Here is an 18808-nt window from a genome sequence, read left to right on the forward strand (position 1 = left end):
CTGATTCTAGTTATGAACCCTGTGGAGAGCAATAACTGTCCTGACTTAAGCAGTGGAAAAGGGAATGTGCTTGCTGGGGTAAATTGGTAGTTTTCTAGTAAATCTTTGTCTGAACGTGAAAGAATAAGGGAAGAGACAAGAATTTTATAACACCATTTGAAGGAGCTGGGAAAAAACTGTGGAGTTGTTCTCTTCCTCTGGTCTGAAATCAACAACAGTTTTTAAAGTCTGATGCCCAAAACCTGGGCAAGAGAGCAGTCCTCCGTAGTATAAGGCCTATAGAGCAGGTATTTGTTTATTGGACACCAGGAGGGAGGGAGGGAGGGGAGTAACTCCACCACAAACTCACTCCATTCTTCACACAGTAGTAGATTTTATACTTTTTTTCCTTAATGTGCACATTATACTTTCCTAACCTTCATATTGCAAGACATTTTCTAATCACACGTTTATGTCAGCCCTTGGAGCACATGCACAGTCTCTGCACGCGGTGGTCGTCAGCCTCCTGGTGGTCATTTCTGATGAAGGCTCCTAAGTCTTCCTGAACTTCTCACCCCTGCTTCCTGCACGTGCTCTCTAAGATTGCCGGCTCAAATAGCCAGTGGTTAGCTTTTGCAGTTAGCCTGTCCTGCTAAATGTGCTGGTTTCTAAAAAGGGCTTCATTCACATACCCTGTTACAAAGGAACTACTTCTTTCTGCATAGCTACAGCTTTTTGCAGAGCTCAAGCATTATCTTGTTGCCTAGGCAGCAGTAGCCTGGCTTTGATAGTGCTGAACAACCAGTCTGACAGAACTTGTATTGCAGGGACATCTGATTTCATTCTACTGTTTCCTTCCAAAGCCCAGCCATGGCTGGAGGAGGAACCGAGGGAGTTGTCTTGGATCCTACACCCCAAACAGGGCCACACGTGGTCTTGTCCGCATTCTAAATACTGAAAGGTAAAGACACGTTCCACCAATGAAGGGCTGCACAGATCCCATTGATGGTAATGCCTGGTTAAGGAGCAGAGCCGTAGAACATTTGGTCAGAAGGGTCATCTAGAGGGCAACTTTGGCTCAGGGCCTGTTGCTGAGGCCTCAGTCCTTCCGTGTTTTGTGGTGCAAATGAATGCCCTGGAGGGCTGGAAAGGAACAAGTCCCTCTTTAGCAGGTTGCAGACAGGGAACGGGATTAGCCCTGCCAGGCCGGGCTGGGGCCAAGAGCAGAAGGCCGGCACGCTGCGTTTGCCCACGGGCAGCCGTGCAGAGCAAGGAGGCCGCTCCTGCCCAGGGGCTGAGGTGCCCGAAGCTGCCTCCCTGCTGCGCAGCTCTGCGGGGCCCGTGGTGCGCAGCGTCCTGGGCAGCCAGGGCAGCCCAGCTGCCTTGGAGCACGAGGAGCGTCCCAGAGAAGCTGCGGCCCTTTGCTTTGGAGCTCTTTCTCCCAGTAGTTCTTCCGAGTTCTTCTTTGGACTATTTCTCCGAGTCTTGTCATTAATCCATAGACTCTGACGTGTTTTCCTTTCTCCTTGCAAATTTAAGACATCTTTTTGAGAGAAGTGACTGACGTAGCTTCTGCTGCGGGTGTTGCTTTAGTCTGCAGGTCAAGGCAGGTGATTTTAACCAAGGATGGAGTCCAAAGGTAACGTTCCAGTTTTGCCAAGTCAATAAAACCATTTACAATGGGGGTGCTGATGCTGAGCAGCTTTCCTAGTTTTTGGAAAGCTGCAACCTTAAAAAACCTAACAGGTTTTCCTACCTGAGGATACCAGCAGTAGCATGATGCCAATTCTTTGCACCTCTTTTCTGTATCTTTGGTGCTTTTAAGAGTTCCTCAGTCCCCAGCAGGAAAGAAAGCACGTGTGATAATGTAAGTGATTTGAGAGCTGTGTGTTGTGCCTTGCCCCATCAGTGTTCGTGCCAAGCTGGGCACCCCACTGGTAGGTCTGTCGAGTTGAATTCACCCTAATTGTGTGCAAACAGCAGCCCAGAGATGCCGAGAAGAGCAAGGACGGTGGGTGGGTGTGCACGGACACACCCGTGGGCTGATGGCTGTGTGGGCAGAAGGCTTTGGACAGCAGTACATCTTCACTCTCCCAAGTTGGAAGAATATTTCAAATCTACATGAAATGAAAATATTTCTCAACATGTATCAAATAATACATATTAATTTATCATCTCTTCAATTTATCCTATATAGTATGATATACAATATATTTTAATAGATATAATAAATAGAATATGTCAAATTTCTACTTGATCTTTTCCTAAGCCATAGCCTGTGGGGCTTATAGACCATCTCCTAGCAGTGCTACATTTTTGCCTTCTGGTCCTACTTATTATAGCAGCGTTTCCCCTGCGAGTTCCTTCAGGGAACTTCACAAAAAGGGCTTCCATCATTTCAGCGCTTGTGAGAACTTGTTGCTTCCCAGTTGTCCAGCATCCTTCTGGATTTTGGAGCATTTCAGCACTTGGGTCAATGGCCCTTCCCTCATCCCTGCCCTGCAGCAGTTACAGTCACTGTTCCCTCGCCCTGGCTCCAGACCTTTTGCCAAAGTGCTGCCAAAGGCAGCGCAGCTGGCTCAGGATCCCTGGTTGCTGCTGCTCTCCAGGATGACCTTCAGAGGGACACTTGGAGCGCTCCCTAAAGAGCTTCCGGTGGGATGGGGGTGGATTTCTCCTCCCCGGGTGGCTCCTGGTTACAGTTCTACGCTCAGGGTGATGCCTTTTCCTGGTCTTAAAATCAAGAGTCAAACACGGTTAGAAGGGGAAAAGGGATTTTACCTTGGGATTTATTTTAAGGATCCTTAGGTGCACATGTCCAGGTCATCTGCATGGAGAATGACAGCAGTGGAAAAACTCAATTGGGAAGTACAGGGACCACCCAGAGAGAGTAGCTATGTGTGTAGAAATGGGACCCTCTAAACCCAGATTTGCAAGATTTGTCAAGAGACATCCATGACGTGGGTTCAAGCCCTGCCTGTAGCCTTGCTGAGAGTCCGCATACAGCCAAGGAGAAGGGACAACATCAGTCCCTATGAAATATTATATGGCAGGCCATAGCAGGTTCCACATATCCCAGGGGAAATTCATATGAGAAGTAAAAATGATTTGCAAAAGTGTTTAATGGCTCTGAGTTCCACTTTGCAGAAGCTCCAGAGATTCGTCGTGTTATCCAAACCAATAGGATTGGACACAGCTGCTCATCCATTCCAGCCTGGAGACTGAGTCTACATCAAGGGGTGGGACAGCGACCCCTTGCAAGCCAAGTGGAAGGGACCATTCCAAGTTTTGCTGACCACTTTTACTGGGGTCAAGGTTGCTGGCAAGGGACCGTGGATCCACTACTCCAGGGTGAAGAAAGCTTCTGCTCCCAAAATCACCGAGATTTGATACAGAGACTGATACAAATCAGAAAGATGCAGTTTAAACTGTTTTTGACATGTTTCCTGTTTGTCCAACTGGTAACCATGGTTCAAGGTTCACCCCATGATTTGCATAAGACTGTGGTCCAAAATGTGTCCAAAATTCTTAATAAGAGCGATTGCTAGATCTGTACTCAGTTACCACCCCTAGATGGGAAGGGTCAGTGGCCATTGATTGGCATTTTAATGGAAGAGAACCGCACTGAAATGTGGGAACCAATGAATAGCACCCTTCTGCCCCCCATTACCCTGAGTAGCCTGGTAGAGCATGCCAACTATAAGGTTCCTTGTGCAATTGTAAACGCCACAGGAAAAGCCGTTCTTCCTTCATATTGTCATCAGACCCATTTCAGGGAAATAATAGACCCAAGAATTGCAGCAAAGATGAAACTGACAGGGTGGAGACTGGCTCAGTCGTTTGGGATGGGGTTGTATTGGATATGTGGTAATAAGGCCTGGAAAGTTATGCCTGTGAACAAAGACCAGGCTTGTGCTATTGGGGCTGTGGTCTCAAATATAACAATATTTGACCATCTTGAAAAACCAAATGAGAAGAAAAAAAGGTCTCTTAATCCCCTCATTGAACGTCCCACACTTTTTCATAGCATAATCAGAGCCCTTGTACCCGCTTACGGAGTAGTTGAACTGGAAAGAACAGTTGTAAACATCTCGGCTGTCATTGAACGTATTGAGCAGCATACTGCAGATGCAATTTCAGCCTTACAGGAGGAAGTTGACAGTCTGTCCCGTGCAGTTATGCAAAACAGGGTAGCTCTCAATTTCAAACTTGCTGCACAAGGAGGTGTATGTGCTATTGTCAATACCACTTGTTGTTCTTATGTGGACCAAAGTGGAAGAATTAAGAAAGATTTAGATGACATTTGGAAGAGAACTCAAATTCTACATGAAGTAGCTTCTAGAAATAACACCTTAAAATTTGATCATGTTTTTGATACCCTCACCTCCTGATTACCAAACTGAGCCCAGGTAAAAGAAATATTCATAACAGCTGTAATTGTAGTTATTATCTGTGTAATTTGCTGTGGAGCAGCTGGTTGTGTAAACAGGTTCTGCGGGTAAAGAATAGAGACCAGACAAGACAGAGTTTTGTTAGTCTCTAAAACGGGGGCAATGATGCCATGAAGATTTTTGCCTTTTCTTTTATAGCCATTATACCTTTTTACAACTTCTGTATTCTTCGTGCTTTTTGCCGACATTCTTAGACTTGTTTGTCAAACTGAGAGACGAAACATTTTAGAAGCTTGGTAGCTAGGGATCAGTGTGCCCCAGAGCCCAAGGTCCTCTCCAGAACACATTCTGTAAAGCAAGATAGAACCATGGCAGGGGAAGGTTCCTTAGAGAAGGGGGCTCACTTGAGCCTCTCCTTGGGGAACCTTTGATAGATCTGCTAATTAGTAAAACCTATAATGTTATACGCGATGTTGGGGAGACACACACATACTCAGCGGGGTGCATCTCAATGCATACGACCTGGACGTGTGCGCCTAAGGATCCTTAAAATAAATCCCCAGGTAAAATCCCTTTTCCCCTTCTAACCATGTTTGACTCTCGATTTTAAGACCAGGAAAAGGCATCAAGGGGAGTCCCGCTTTCTCAGCAGGCCTCTGCAGCGAGTCTGTAGCCAACGTGTGGCTCTGCTGGCAGCCCAAATGTGCCGTTCCCTTGCCCAGCCTGGCTGCAGCTGGGGGATCTGCTGGGCACGGCTGGGGATTTTCATGGCCAAAATCCTCCAGCACCATCCTGTTTACATCTGCCCAGTCCTTTGTACAGCACAAATCTACCCTTCTTGCAGTTTAAACATGGAAATTATGGCAGATTGCCACCCTTGCACTGCTAATGTACAAATACACAAAAAGCAACTTCAGTTTAAAAATGACATTTGTTTTAAATTGCTACACCCACGCTGCTAATACATGAACATAAAACTATCAACTGAAGTTTACAAAACTAATTTATTGTTACAGTCATGCTATGTACATATATACAAATACCCACTTCAGTTAAAAAAAATTAATTTACTGGAACCCTCTACTACCACTACACACAAATATCAACTGAAGTTTAACAATTTAATTTATGACATAATTCTACAACTGTACGGCCCATATATGAATACAGAAATACAGATATCCCTCTCTAAAGAATCCCAGATCCAGAACTTAATAAATAGAATTCTAGAACTATACAATTCCATAAATCTGAAATGTAAGTAAATACATATCAAATACAAATACATATAAAAACACACAGATGTAAATATCTATTAAATATTTCATGTGAGATATAACGAGACATCTATAATACACACATATCAAATCCCTCTATAAATATGCAAATATCAATGTACTAATATAAAAATCATTCCAACCCCATCAATCGATCTCTAGAGGTACCCAACTGAACAAGTATGTAAATATAACTACAGATGTAAACAGATCGATATACATGCATCAATATACCCATACAAATAGATATACAGGTGTCAATATCCCCATTTTTCTAACGCTCTTAGTCATACTCCACACATTTATAACTAGAATTATATCAGGAGGGATTGCAGCCGCCGATATTCCCAGCCTCTCCCTTGGTCTCTTCCTCTTGTGCAGAGCAGCTCTCCTGGACGGGGACAGCAGATGGGACACCTGGGAAGCAAAGGGAACACTGAGTCAGGATCAGGACGTTTCCCTTGGCAGCAGCTGCACTTCCATCAGGCAAGAGAAATCTCAGAGCCTCCCCAGGAGGCTTAGAAAGCAAAACCAGGCCCAGCGGGCCGGGCTGTGGCGAGCGCAGCCCCGGCGGGACCGTCCCGCAGCCCCCGGCAGCGCGGCACAGCCGGCACCGCTCCCGGGCCCTGCCGGCACAGCTGCCTTGCCCAAGGACAGCCCCTGTGCCGCCCGGGGCAGCCGCGCTGAGCGGCCCCAGCACGGGCAGGGCCCGCTCCTGCCCAGCCGGCCAGTGCCCGCGGCCAAAGCCCACGCCACCGTTTGTGCCTGCAGCTCCCACCCTGGTTTTTGCTTTGCCACCAGCGGTTCCTGCTGCTCCCGTCAGGTGTGGGCAGCCAAGACCGGGGGCTGAAAGTGCTGCTCAGCTGGGCCTGGCCGCCAGCCCAGCCCCCAGCATGGCCACAGGGCACGGAGCTGGCACAGCAGACAAGGCAATGGGGACAGAGGCAGCAGAGTGGGGATAGATGTGGCAGAGCAGCAGATGCCTTGACAGGTACCAAGAGACGTACCTAATTATCCATTGACATAAAACATGTGAAAGAGCGGCCTCTAGAATGAAAACCTTAGCTTGATAGGTGTCACTATAAACATCTAGAAGCAGAACTAGAGGGAGAGGGGTTCCAGCTGCCCCACCTTCACAGCTTCTCCCTCAGCCCCTTCGTCCCGCCCAGAGCCATCCTCCTGCAGAGGTTCAGCACGTGGGCGTGGAGGAAGCCAAGGGCTGCAGAGCCCCTGCACAGCTGCCATGGAGCTCTTGCCAAGCCCTGCCCAGCACCAGCCCCTGCCGGCCCTTGCCAGTGCCTTGGGCTGACTCAGGGCAGTGTGGAGAGGAGGGTGGGCAGCAGAGCCTGGCACATCCATACCTGGGCTTCTTGGGCTGGCAGAGCTTCCTGCATTTCTCCAGTCTTCTTTGGTGTGTCCTCCTCCTTTCCCTTTCTGGCTGCTATTCCCTGTCTTCTGGCCAGGCCTCTGCTCGCTGTCTTTTCCTTCTCTTTTTCTCTTCCTGGGGCTAGCAGCCTACAAGCCTTTAGCCACAAAGTTGGATTAGAGAGGCAAAGGTGGGAGGCACAAGCTCAGTCCCTTCTTGTTGGAACCAATGTGGGCTCCTTTTACCTTCCTGACACAGAAAGGCTCGTCAGGGCTTCGGCCTTGGCCAGCGACTCTGGGGAGCTCTGGTGGGTGTTTGGAGACAAAGCTGGAGGTGCCTGAAGCAGAAATTCTGGAGGTGGGGGGATGGAGGGATGAGGGGGATAAGGAGGGAGGGAGGAGAGAGTGGGAAAGGGAGGGAGGGATGAGGGAGGGATGAGGGAGGGAGGGAGGGAGGGAGGGAGGGAGGGAGGGAGGGAGGGAGGGAGGGTAGAAGGGAGGAAAGCAGGGAGGAAGGGAGGCCAGAGGCTGCAGAGCTGTGCTGTCAGGAGGAGGCACAGCAGCTCCTTGGCCCCATGACAAACTGCCTGTCTCCCTGGGACACATTGTTCCAGGATTTGTGCAGCTGCCATACCTCTGCTCTTTGGACCTCCAGCACCGTGGCCTCTTCTCCATCTCCCTGCCGGGTCTCAGGCAGGGAAGGGGATGCATCCAGATTGCTTTCTGCCTGGGGCTTGTTGTCTTCTCTTCCTGCAGGGCCACTTTGCTCTTCCCTGTGCATCTCTAGAAAGCAAAAGCATGTGCAGCAAAGTGACGACTTGGAAGACAAGAACAAAGAAACCAAAACCCACAGGCAAGCCCTACACTGCTTGGCCTCTTGATGCTGAGATTTCTGGGGCCCTGAGTCCCAGGCTGGGACAAGGCTCTGTTCCTGCTCCTACCTGTGCATAGCTCTGTGGGTGCTGGTGACTCGTTGGGGCCAGCTACCTGTTCCCCAAAGATGTCACCTGAGTTCTCCAGCGGGATGTCCACCAGAGCATTCGCCTGCACACAGGAAAGCCTTGCTCTCAGCTCAGAGGCCCGAGAGCGTGCCAAGCAGCCCTGGCCATCACGGCTGAGCCTTGCCTCTGCACAGGAGGAAGGCGCTGGCTGGGGGGCAGCTCTTGCAGGCAGCTCCCGCAGCAGCCTTGGCTGGACACAGGGGGCCGCCAGGCACAGGCACCTCTGGGCAGCCAAGTTGCCTTTGGCCAGCAAGGCTGCAGCCGGCTGCTGAAGCCAGCCTTACCTGCTTGTTCTCGGCCAGCATGGCCTCGAGCTCCAGCTGCTGCTCCTGCGGTGGGCTCAGCAGCTTTGGCCCCAGGCAGACGGCCAGGCTGCTGCAGGTCATTCTGCTGCTGGACACGTGCTGGCCGATGAGTCGCAGCAGTGCCAGCAGCTGCCTGAGGAGGAGCAGCTTTGCTGCGGGCAACTTCTTGGCCCCCCGAGGGAACAGGAAGGCAGCGTCCATCAGCAGGCCCACGTTGCCCACGGCCGTCCCCAGAGCTGGCCCCAGGCAGGGAGCAGCCAGCGGCTGCTGCGCAGCTCCGCAGGCGCTCTCGGCCAGCGCTCAGGGCTCCAGCGCTCCCGCGGGAAGGATGCAGGGCGTTGCTGCCCAGCTCCTGATTTCCCCCGAGCTCACGCAAGGGAACGCTCCCCGTGCATTGCCCCAAAATCAGACTGCCAGCCAGCAAGAGCAAGCTGTCCAAAAACACAGCCCCTTCAGGAGAGTGTCCCCTTTCAGGAGAGTGCCAGGCTTCCAGCAGTGCCTGCTGCGGAGCTGGAAGCTGCTGCCCACGTTTACTCTTTGAGCTGACAGATCTTGTCCTCCCTGCTGGCCATCTGCATCGCAGCCGTCCAGTCCTCGTAGAGGTCGGTGACGAGGAGCTTGCCGGGGATGCTTCCCAGGAAGTCCTGCCATGCCAAGGGCTGCCGGTGAGCCTTGGAGCACGGTGGCCCAGGCAGGAGCCTTTGCAGCTGCAGCTCAGGAGGACTCACCTTGAGGAGCATGGCCAGCAGCAGCACTGGCTGGCTTGCCATGTCGACGTGCAGGCCGTGGTCCAGGGCCTGCCGCAGCTCCTGTCAGGCTTTGGCGCTCTCTGCTTTCTGGAAGATGCCTTCTGTTGTGGGCCCTTCCTGGTGCAGGACAGCCAGCAGCTCCTGCAGGAGAGGCGGGAGGGCAGGGGCTTGTGTGAGGAGCTGCCCTGTTCGCAGAGCTCTGCCCCAGCCTGGGCTCGCTGCCTCCTGCTGCAAAGGGGCTGGGAGCAGGAGCCTGAGGCACGGCTGAAGAGCCCAGTGCCCCATGGCTGGGGGACATGCGTGGGGACACTGGCTGTGCAGCATCCAGAGGGAGGGACGGGCAGCCCTGTGCGGCCGCCTCACCTGGATGGGCCGGGGCAGCGTGCCGTCCTCCGCGCAGACGGCTGCCAGGGGCTGCCCGAAGAGCGCCCTGCTGCAGCCGGAGCCCTCCTGCCCTGGCGCCCGCGCAGCCCTGGCTGGGCCCCGCCGCAGAGCAAAGGGCCAGGGCAGCCACCTCCTCCTCGTCCTGCCGCTGCTGCTGCTGCTGCCGCTGCTGCCGGTCCCTGCTGCTGCAGAGGAAAAGAGAACCAAAGGCATCAGTGGAGACAGCCAGGCCAGCGCTGCCACAGCCTGCCCTGCCCTGCCCTCAGCACCGTGTGGAGCCATGCAGAACCCCAAGCAGTGAGCAGGCAACTGCAAGTGTGGCTGCACCTTGGAGGCTTCTGAGAGCTGGAGTGTCACTGGGAGAAGCTGCCCCGGGCCTGAGCCTGCCCTTCTCCAAGCTGTGGGCAGCACTGCAGGCTCTCTGTCCATGCACAACCATCTCCAGTGGTCACAGTCCAGCAGGTGCCCTTGCCCATGTCCAGGGGATGCCCTCCTCAGGGTGCCACAGCTGCATGGCCACACTTGGGGCACAAGTGAGGGCAGCTCGGCCAGAAGAAGAGATCGTCTTTGCTTTTACTTGGTCTCTAGTGAGGTGGAACATTCGGATGAGAGCTGGAGCATTCTGATGGAACACTGCATGGCTCAGCTGGGCTTGCTGGAATCTGTTAGGCACATTCGCTAACTCGATGGGCATTGCTAGGGCATCTGCTCTCCTGTTCCCTTTGGCATTAAATCCTGGCAGGTCAGTGTGTGATCTCACACACTATGCATGACATAGAATGGTTGCTTTCAGTGGGAGATCAGTTGAATCAATTTTGAAAGCAAGTTATGAAGTTTTGGGTTTGCAACCTCCTTTAGTAAGGCTCTCTCTGCCCTGGAAACTACACCTGCAACATAGGCTGAGTCAGTTATCAAATTAAATGGTTCACTGAACCACTCAAATGCCCTGACCATGGCTGCAAGTTCTGCCACTTCAGGATCCTTCAACTACCTGTACATCAGACTCCCACTTCTGAGTGCAGGGATACTTCCATGTGATGACAGACTTGCAGGAATGACCGCAGGCATCTGAAAAGATTGTCAAGGCATTTAATGGTTTTCTGCTTTGAATTTCTTTTGGAATCAGTTTGAAAAGGCAGACCTGGGGCTCAGTGGTGTGCCTGCTGGGACGACAGTGCTTCCTGTACCTTACAGATGGACTGTCTCACCTCCTCTGTTAGATGCCTGGGTGATGGGAGGTCATCTTTCCCTCACAGGAGGTTGAACAGAGGAGCGAGATCTTCTGTTGTCAGCTCTAGGAGAGGCCTCACCCAATTGATGGACCCGCAGAGCTGATGGAGTTCCTGCAAGGTCTTAGGGTTATCAATTATTTTGACTTGTTGGGGAACCACAGTCTGCTCATGGATTTTTAGTCCAAGGTATTTAAATGGAGAGGTTTTCTGGACCTTTTTGGCCTGGATTTCAAATCCATTTGCCTCTAAGGCCTCAATTACCTTCCCCAATGTCCAGTCTAAATAGGATTGGTTAGGAGCACACACCAAAACATCGTCCATATAGTGGAGCACTATTGCCTTTGCTGCTAACTTTCTGACAGGGGACAGAATGCGAGCTACATACCACTGGCAGATGGTGGGTGAGTTCTTCATGCCTTGTGGCAAAACTCACCACTGCTAGCGCTGCACGGGAGCCTTTCGGTCGATGGAAGGGACCGAGAAGGCAAACCAGGGCACATTGTCTGAGCGTAGTGGGATCTGGAAGAAACACTCTTTAATATCAATGACTGCTACCTTCCACTGCCTGGGGAGCATGGAGGGTGAAGGCATTCCGGGCTGCAGGGGTCCCATGTCCTCTATGACTGCATTTATTTTCCGCAAGTCCTGGAGGAGGCGCCACTGGTCTTTCCCCAGCTTTTTGATTCCAAATACCAGAGAATTCCAAGGGCTCTTACATGGTTCGATATTTCCTCTTTTCAATTGCTCCTCCATGAGTGTGCTGAGTGCCTTTAATCTGTCATTTTTCAAAGGCCATTGATCCATCCAGATGTGTTTGTCAGAGATCCAATTTAATTTCTGGAAGGGGCACTCCGCAGTGGCCTGTACAAAAAATGTTGGGGTTGAGATGGAATTTCGACTCGAGCCCCCCACTGGGACATGAGATCTCTGCCCCGCAATGGAAATCCAGAGTCAATTACAAAAGGACGGACTGATGCTATCTGTCCCTCTGGACCCTCAATTTGGACAAGTGCCTTGCTTCTTTGAGCAGATATAGATCCCCCCCCACCCGTCACAATACCTTCTGCCAGCTGCAGCTCCCAGTGTGACGGCCAGTTGTGGGAAGAAATGACTGTCACGTCTGCTCCCATGTCCATCATTCCTGCCAGGCTGATGTCTGAGCCTTGGCCAGACAGTTTGCAATTAAGCATGGGTTTGTCATTCCCAGCTGCCTCAGCCCAGAAGACAGAGGGGTTGTAGTCCTGTGGTGGACTACTGGGCATGAGAATAGCTTGGGCCACAACCTGGTTAGCAGCAAGAAAATAGGGAGGGTTAACACACTGGATATTGACAGTAAAGAACCCTTGTGGGCCCACTTGAACAATTTCTGGTGTAACACAAATGTCAGCTGGTGAATGTACAACATCTTTTAACACAAACAATATACAGTCTCTCAGACTCTCACAACTCACGACGATTCTCTGGGGTGTCACCGAGTCCATTTGAGTTGCAGTGGTCGTGGTAACCATTTTCCTGGTGGCAGTTTCTTCATTCATTCCCCCATGTGGCCCTGCCAATCCACACAGTCCTGTCAGTGTTTTGGCTGCATCCCATCGGCGGCAGGCGATGTCATTTTCCCTGGGGAGACAGCTCAGGAACCCTGATTAACTGAAGCCAGAGCTCTGCAGTTTTGGGCCAAGTGCCCTGGTTTGCCACACCTGTGACAGACCCAATTAGCATTTCTATTGCCCTGAGATGCTGTTGCATCAGCAGCGGCTGCAATTTCTATTAAGTTTTTCCCCGTTTTTAAATTTGGCTGATGAATTGGCACCAATGTCGTGCAAGCACGAATCATTTGACTTAAGGTCGGTGGAGGTTCGAATGGAAGACCCAAAACCACTCTATTACAAGCATCATTGGCATTAATCTTTGCAATTTGCGTTAGAATATGCTCTCTTGTTTTCGGATCTTCCACTTGTTTTTCCACTACCAGCCTCAGTTTATCCACAAAATCAATAAATGGCTCATTTTGCAGTTGCCGAATCTCAGTGTAATTCAATTGAGGTGCTAATTTAGGGGGCATCATTAAGAACGCTTGCTGTGCTGCTTGCTTTACAGCATTCAGGACCGGCTCTGGTGTATTTTGAGCCTGGTTCTGGGGCTTGGCTAATAACCCCTCACTGGTAAGGTGATCCGTAGAAACCCCCGCGTTGTTTGGATCCTGCAGTAAAATAAGGAGGACCTCTCCCAGTTGCTTTCTCCAACCTTCTTCCCATATTTGAAACTTGGATGGGGAAAGCAAGCAGGAGAAAATGCTTTTGAGGTCATGTGGCACAATCACTGTACCGGTGAGAGTTATCTTAAGAAGGTTCTTAAAATACTGATTCTCCCTCCCAAATGCTTTCTGGGCTTTGCAAAGCTCTTTCAGCCCTGCAGAATCAAAAGGTTTCCATGTGGGATTACTGCCAGTTCAATCATATGTTACAGGAACAGCAAAGGGATAGGAAGGGGCTGAGGAGACTCCTGGACCTGATTTCAACATGGTTCCGGTTTCTACCCCGTGGGAACTGGAATGGGGGGCGTGTGAGAGCCAGGAAGTCCTCCACAGGGGGCGGGGTTGGAGGACCAGGAGGCGTGGTCACAGGATGGGCGGGGATTCCCAACGCAGGGGGCAGTACCCAATGCATGGGAGGAACCCGATGACATCACATCTCGGGGAGGGGATAGGAAAGGGTTGGGGGTAAGAGGGCGAAAGGGCCTGGGGGAAGAACAAGGGGGGGAGGGGTGAACTGTGCCATGTGGTCAGCGCCATTGTTCAGACACGTGGAGTGGGGGGGGACAATGGCAAACAGCATTTAAAACAGTTTTCTGGGCTTACAACTGGGGAGGAGGGTAAGGGATACGGGGTTTGGGAAGAGGTCGAGGCAGCTTGACCAGAGCTACCCCAACAGGGTTGCTGAAAAGACTGAGAGGGGTCAGAGAGAAGGTAGCAACTCTGTGCCTCTGGGCATATCACCCCATTCAGTTTTTCCAACGAAGGGGAAGTGGGATGAGGAGCAGGAGGGGAGGAAGGAGGGATACAGGAAGAACTGCAAGGGGATTTGTGCTTTTCTTTTACTTTCTGATCCATTTTATGCAAGTCCCGAAGGACTAGAACTAGAGGAAAGAATTTTTCTCCAGAGGAGTCCCCTTTTCGCTTTAAATCAGTAATCTTATGCCCCACAGCCTGCCAGAAGGCAGGAGATTTTAAATTTGCAGGAGTCACTTGAGGAAGGTAAAAGAAAAGCCAGCGAACAAACTGTTTTAACAGACCCTTTGAAAATTTGAAACCAGTAACTGAAAGGAATTTCACAACTTGGAGAAAAACCTCTCTTTGGGGCTGAGAGAGTTTGGATCCCATCTCTCTTTGGGCACTTCTTCCGCCCACCACCTGAAAAAAAGAAAAAAGAAACAAAATATCAGGGACCAGGGATACTCGCACAAGTTTCAGACATCAGCACAAATTTGTCTGGTCCCACAGTAAAAAGCACAGGTTGGGTTCTCTGAGGCACAGCTGCTCTCCAAAGTCAGTTCAGTGCAGAGTGAGTGGGAGTTAGCAGCCTTCTCTCAGGGCACTGCTCCTAAAACAGAGCAGACTGCTCCGAGAGGCGTTAGCAGTCCAAAGTCGCTTCTTATCGCTGTCCACTGACAGCCACGATGTCGCAGGGATCCACTCGTGTGAGCCCCGTGCTTGGTGCGCCAACCTAATGAAGTTCTTGCTGCTCAGGGCACGAGCTCTGGCGTGCCCCAGGTCAGAGACAGCCCAGCTGCGTTACTTCTGCCCGCCGCGGAAGCGACTTCAGCATCAGGAAAAGAGCTGCTGGCTGAGTTAGCTAGCTGGCTTCTCGGCAGAGGAAACATGGCAGGAGCCGATGGTATCAGCTCACGTTAGCTCGGAGACAAAGGAAGAGAGAGGCTGTTCTGGTCTGGCTCCTAATAGATTTATTGTTAGAAGTTTCGCAACCCGAACGAGCTGGGAAGGGATGGAATGCGATGGGATCCTCCCTGAGGCTTGTCCGCAGTTTTATAGAGTTTGAAAACTGCGGGGAAAGGGGAAAACAACCAATGAGTTACAAGCCAGGGGGAGGAAACAATTTCACAAGAACCACTGGGGGAAACCGAGGCGGGAGTTATAACAGAGAACCAGTGAACAACCAAGTAACCGAGAATTTTCCCGAACCGGGGGAGGCGGCTTGTACCCGGGCACTGCCCAGGGGGGTGCGGCTTAGGCTTCTGAGCCGCCCATTGACCCATCCTCTGAGTCTGCCTCTTCGGGAAACTCGATCCAGTGGATGGGCTGGTGTAGTGGTTTGGTCCAAATACTCATTCCTGTTTACCTTGTGTGACATAAGAATGAGGAGAAACGCAAAGCAGGCACCAAACTTGAAAGAATATAAAGAAATTTATTAACAGACCTAAAAGAGGGAAAAAAAAAAAATAAAATCATACCACACCTTCAGAACACTTCTCCTCCCCCCCACCTTTCTCCCATCTGCCACTGACAATATAAAAAGACAACCCTTGGGATGTTCAGTCTGTTTACCACTTCCATAATTGTTCAGTCCGTTTAGGAAGAGGAGCCTCTCTTGCCCATGCTATGGAGAAATTAGCACAATGAGACAGCTGCCCGGGTTGGTTCTCTGCTCACATGTGAGTCCCTTCCCCCGACATGCAGCTTTTCCCACAACTGCTTTCGAGGGTCCACTCTTGAATTACTGGGGTACAAATTGAAGGTTGAGCCATTCAGAAACAAAAGTTCTCTTCAGCCATCTCTGGGAGCATTTCATCTCTAAGAACAGAGGCCCTAATCCTTCCCTGGGAGCAAAGGGTCCTCCTCATCTTCATCTCTAGGGCTATCTCTGGGAGCATCTCTAGGAACTGAGGTCTTCTCCTTTTCCATTTGGAGCAAAAGTCCTCATCACTTCCATCTCTCCCTGTTCAAACTTCTCCTCAAATTACAGCTGCTTCAGCATCTGCCTATCTCAGCGCAGGTGCTTTTGCTCACAAGTACAAGTTGAACACTCCACCCCCCCATGCCTTCATGAAATTACAACAGGTACTCTGATACATCATAGCTTTACAACAGAATATCAGCTTTAAGCATCTCGTCTTTCTTCTCCCTCAGGTTTTCAGCTCTTCACAGCACTAAAAGGGTTAATCTCACCTAGGCCTTGCAGCTGGAATTTCGCTTATCGCTGTTGGTCACACGATCTTTTGCCGGACAGCAGGGCAGCTTCAGCTGAATCTTGGCCGCACTGGAGAGGGGGAGCCGGGCTGCTCCGGCTGCCCATAGCAGGGCTGTGGGGGTGTTCCGCGGGTGGAACAGGGCCCACCGGCTCCAGGATGGCTGTGGCGCGGCCCGGCCTGGCCCGAGCAGGGCCTGGGCTGGGCCCGCTGGGCCCCCGCACAGGGCCCACAGCCTCCTGTCCCAGCAGCAGAAACGAGAGAGGGCTCTGCCTGGGGTGTGTCTATTCTTAAGTGTGGATCACAGAGGCCACAATTTTTAGTGGCTTCAAGAATTGTCCGTATTCAAACTGGCCAGCTGATAGGCTCTGTCAGGTCACAGAGGAAGCTGTAAGCACCCCTTTGCAAGAGCATCACTTCTGGGATTATGCTTTGCTAACCCATGACAGCTGGGATTGATTGGCATCAGGCTGCCCCAGCCCCGCAGTGGGCTGGGTCACACCAACAATTTCAACTGTTTGTTTCCTTACCTGAGGAAAATCGGATGGATTTCCTGTCTTTTCTTCCAATTACCATTGTTTTCAAGAAGAGGATAAAAAGCTTGATGAGTTTTGTTTAATGGAAGCTGCGCTTAAGGGACCAACAAGAGCTGCAGAGATCCTTCTCATGTAATAATCCTTAGAGATAGTATAGATAGTTAGTATAGCAAAGTCCCTCTTCCAAACTGCCTGTCAAGCTGGTGGGAATCTTCAGAGAAGCAAAACGTGCTTTTGCTGATGTAGTTGCCCCTAACTAGGTCAGCCAATCAAATCAGCTGCCAAGGCAAGCTCTGCTGACTCTTGGAAAAGCTGTGGCTGCTTTGGGGTCTGAGTTTTTTGTTGGTATAGAAAAGTCATCTCTGCCTCTCTGCCAGGGCAGAAATTGCCACTGCAGAGTGGGCTCTGGGAGAGCATTTACAGATGTGAAAGAAGTAGGTGGAGCCTCATGTTTCCTTTTTCTCCAGGCTAAACTCCTGATAGCCACAGGAGGGAGACCAAAGCTGCAGCAGCCCAACCTATTCTCAGTTTTGCTGCGGCACTTCCTGAGCTGCTGCCTGCAGACAAAGGAGGAGCGGCTCTGGTCTGCCAAGGAGCTCCTGCAGGTAAAATGCAAAGGGGCTGCAGGTCAAACAGTGTCCGAGGATGGGCTCCTCCTCCACTGAAGCCCAAGGCATCAGATGAGCCCCCTTCCTCCTCATCTCCACTCTTGGTGCTTTTTAAATGAAAATGGTGAGGAATCCTAGGCTGGGCTGAGCTGGTAGGAACCTGTAAAGGTCATCTGGTCCAAACAGCCTGCAATGAGCAGTCCCTGCAATGAGGGACAACTTGAAAGAGATCAGGTTGCTCAGAGCCCCTTCCCACCTGACCTGGAATGTTTCCAGGGAAGGGACACTTACCAGTTCTCAGGACAACCTGTGCCACTGTTGCACTATGTTCCTTAGACCTACTCGGAGTAAATCCCCTTTTCATTTAAAAATATTACCCCTGCCTTTGAAGCACTGAGCTTGGAAAGTCATGGTTCATTGTTCTTGGTTGGTTTTTTTTTCCTTTGGGCAGCATCCATTTGTAACATCAGCCAAGCCTGCGTCCAGCCTGGCACCACTCATTATTTCAGTGAAGAGGTGGAAAGAGAAGAAAAGACTGTGACAATCACGTCAGGACTGTTTTCTCCATGACCAGCTTAGTGTAGGATTGTAGAGTAGGATTGCAGAGTAGGATTGTAGAGAAGGATGGCAAATAAATAAAGTTTCTGAAACCTCAACTCATCTGTAAGATTTCCTTCCTTTTTACCCTGTGAATGAGCTCAAGATTTCCTTCTCAATTGTCCATTGTTTCTTAAAGGTGGAAAGTGACACTTATGGCTTCTTTGGTATGGTTTGTCAGTGGGGCAGGCTCTTCTTCATTCATCCTCTCCAGACCACACTGCCTTTGCAATACGGCACACTGGCCGGTTTTTGCCCAGCCATTGTGCTTGTAGTTGAGGCAGAACGGGCAATGGCATTTGCAGGCAAAAGCAGAGGAGGAGTTGTGCAGCCAAGACATCCTGTGCAGATGCAGGTGTTGAGCTGTGACTCGAGAGCATTGGGGATCCTGCCACTTGGATTTGTATCCCTAAGTGCAATCTCTTTGGCTCGGGGAGAGTCTTGCTCAGCTGAGAAAGCAGAAAGCTCAGCGAGGGTGCTCTGAAAGGTCTCGTCTGAGGCAGAGCTGTCAGCGAGCGTGAGGTGAGAGCGGCCCGGCCTTGCCCAGGCCGGAGCCCCAGCAGAGCCCACGCAGAGCCCAGAGCAGCCTGAGGCTGGGCAGAGGCAGGCTGGCAGGAGGCCCTTGGAGCTGCAAGAGGCAGCAGCCTGGCACTGGGTGCCTCTTCCTGGGAGCGGGCACATGGTCCCATCTCAGAGCCAAAGCGGCAGCTGGCTGCTGCCGAGGGAAGCGTAGCCGTGCTGGGCACAGCGCAGACTGGTGCCATTGGCCGTCTGGAGGCGGCCCAGGAGGAGAGAAAGGCAAAAGGCAGCCGAGGGCTGGTGCCCCGGCTAGGATTGCTACTCTTCTGCCGGCTGCCCTGGAAGTCCTGGGAAAGGTTAGCAGTGTGTGCAGCAGCCTGGGCACAGCGGGAGGGAGCCGGGCTGCTCCGCAGGCTCGAGCACGGGGCAGCGTCCTTCAGGCACGGCACTTCTGCCAGGGGCACCGAGGCCAACGGGAGGCAGCGACAGCTCGTCAGGTCAGATCTGCAGGAGCCAGTGCCTCACACAGCTCGGGGAGGAAGCGCCTGCAATCCTGCAGTTCTGCACTGAGTCAGAGCAAAGGTGTGGAATGCAGAGCGTTCTGCAGAAATATTCGGGGCCACCAGGCCAGCCTGCTTTGTGCTCTCCAGGGCACAGCAAGCA

At 51.4% G+C, this 18808-nt stretch overlaps 1 protein-coding gene and 1 long non-coding RNA gene across 3 annotated transcripts; one reads left to right on the forward strand and one right to left on the reverse strand.

Annotated features, from left to right (window-relative positions):
- Nucleotides 1–5340: 5340 nt before the first annotated feature.
- LOC138102571 (T-cell activation Rho GTPase-activating protein-like) lies at nucleotides 5341–8952 on the reverse strand. Of its 2 annotated transcripts, XM_069000287.1 has the most exons (5): nucleotides 8298–8952; nucleotides 7954–8056; nucleotides 7647–7795; nucleotides 7009–7170; nucleotides 5341–6064 (listed from the first exon to the last, which is right to left on the reverse strand). In XM_069000287.1, the coding sequence occupies exons 1-5, from the start codon at nucleotides 8517–8519 to the stop codon at nucleotides 5873–5875; spliced, it is 828 nt and encodes a 275-aa protein (XP_068856388.1). In that variant the 5' UTR covers nucleotides 8520–8952; the 3' UTR covers nucleotides 5341–5872. The 2 variants fall into 2 exon arrangements, with proteins under 2 accessions (XP_068856388.1, XP_068856389.1); XM_069000288.1 differs by lacking the exon at nucleotides 5341–6064 and having other exon boundaries at nucleotides 7082–7350.
- Nucleotides 8953–16407: 7455 nt separating this feature from the next.
- LOC138102543 (uncharacterized) lies at nucleotides 16408–17672 on the forward strand. The gene is made up of 3 exons (XR_011147435.1): nucleotides 16408–16553; nucleotides 16889–17026; nucleotides 17481–17672. It is a non-coding gene; the product is annotated as an uncharacterized lncRNA (long non-coding RNA).
- The last annotated feature ends 1136 nt before the right edge of the window (nucleotides 17673–18808 follow it).

Source organism: Aphelocoma coerulescens, unplaced genomic scaffold (genome assembly GCF_041296385.1).
Source record: "Aphelocoma coerulescens isolate FSJ_1873_10779 unplaced genomic scaffold, UR_Acoe_1.0 HiC_scaffold_87, whole genome shotgun sequence".
Classification (NCBI taxonomy): domain Eukaryota; kingdom Metazoa; phylum Chordata; class Aves; order Passeriformes; family Corvidae; genus Aphelocoma; species Aphelocoma coerulescens.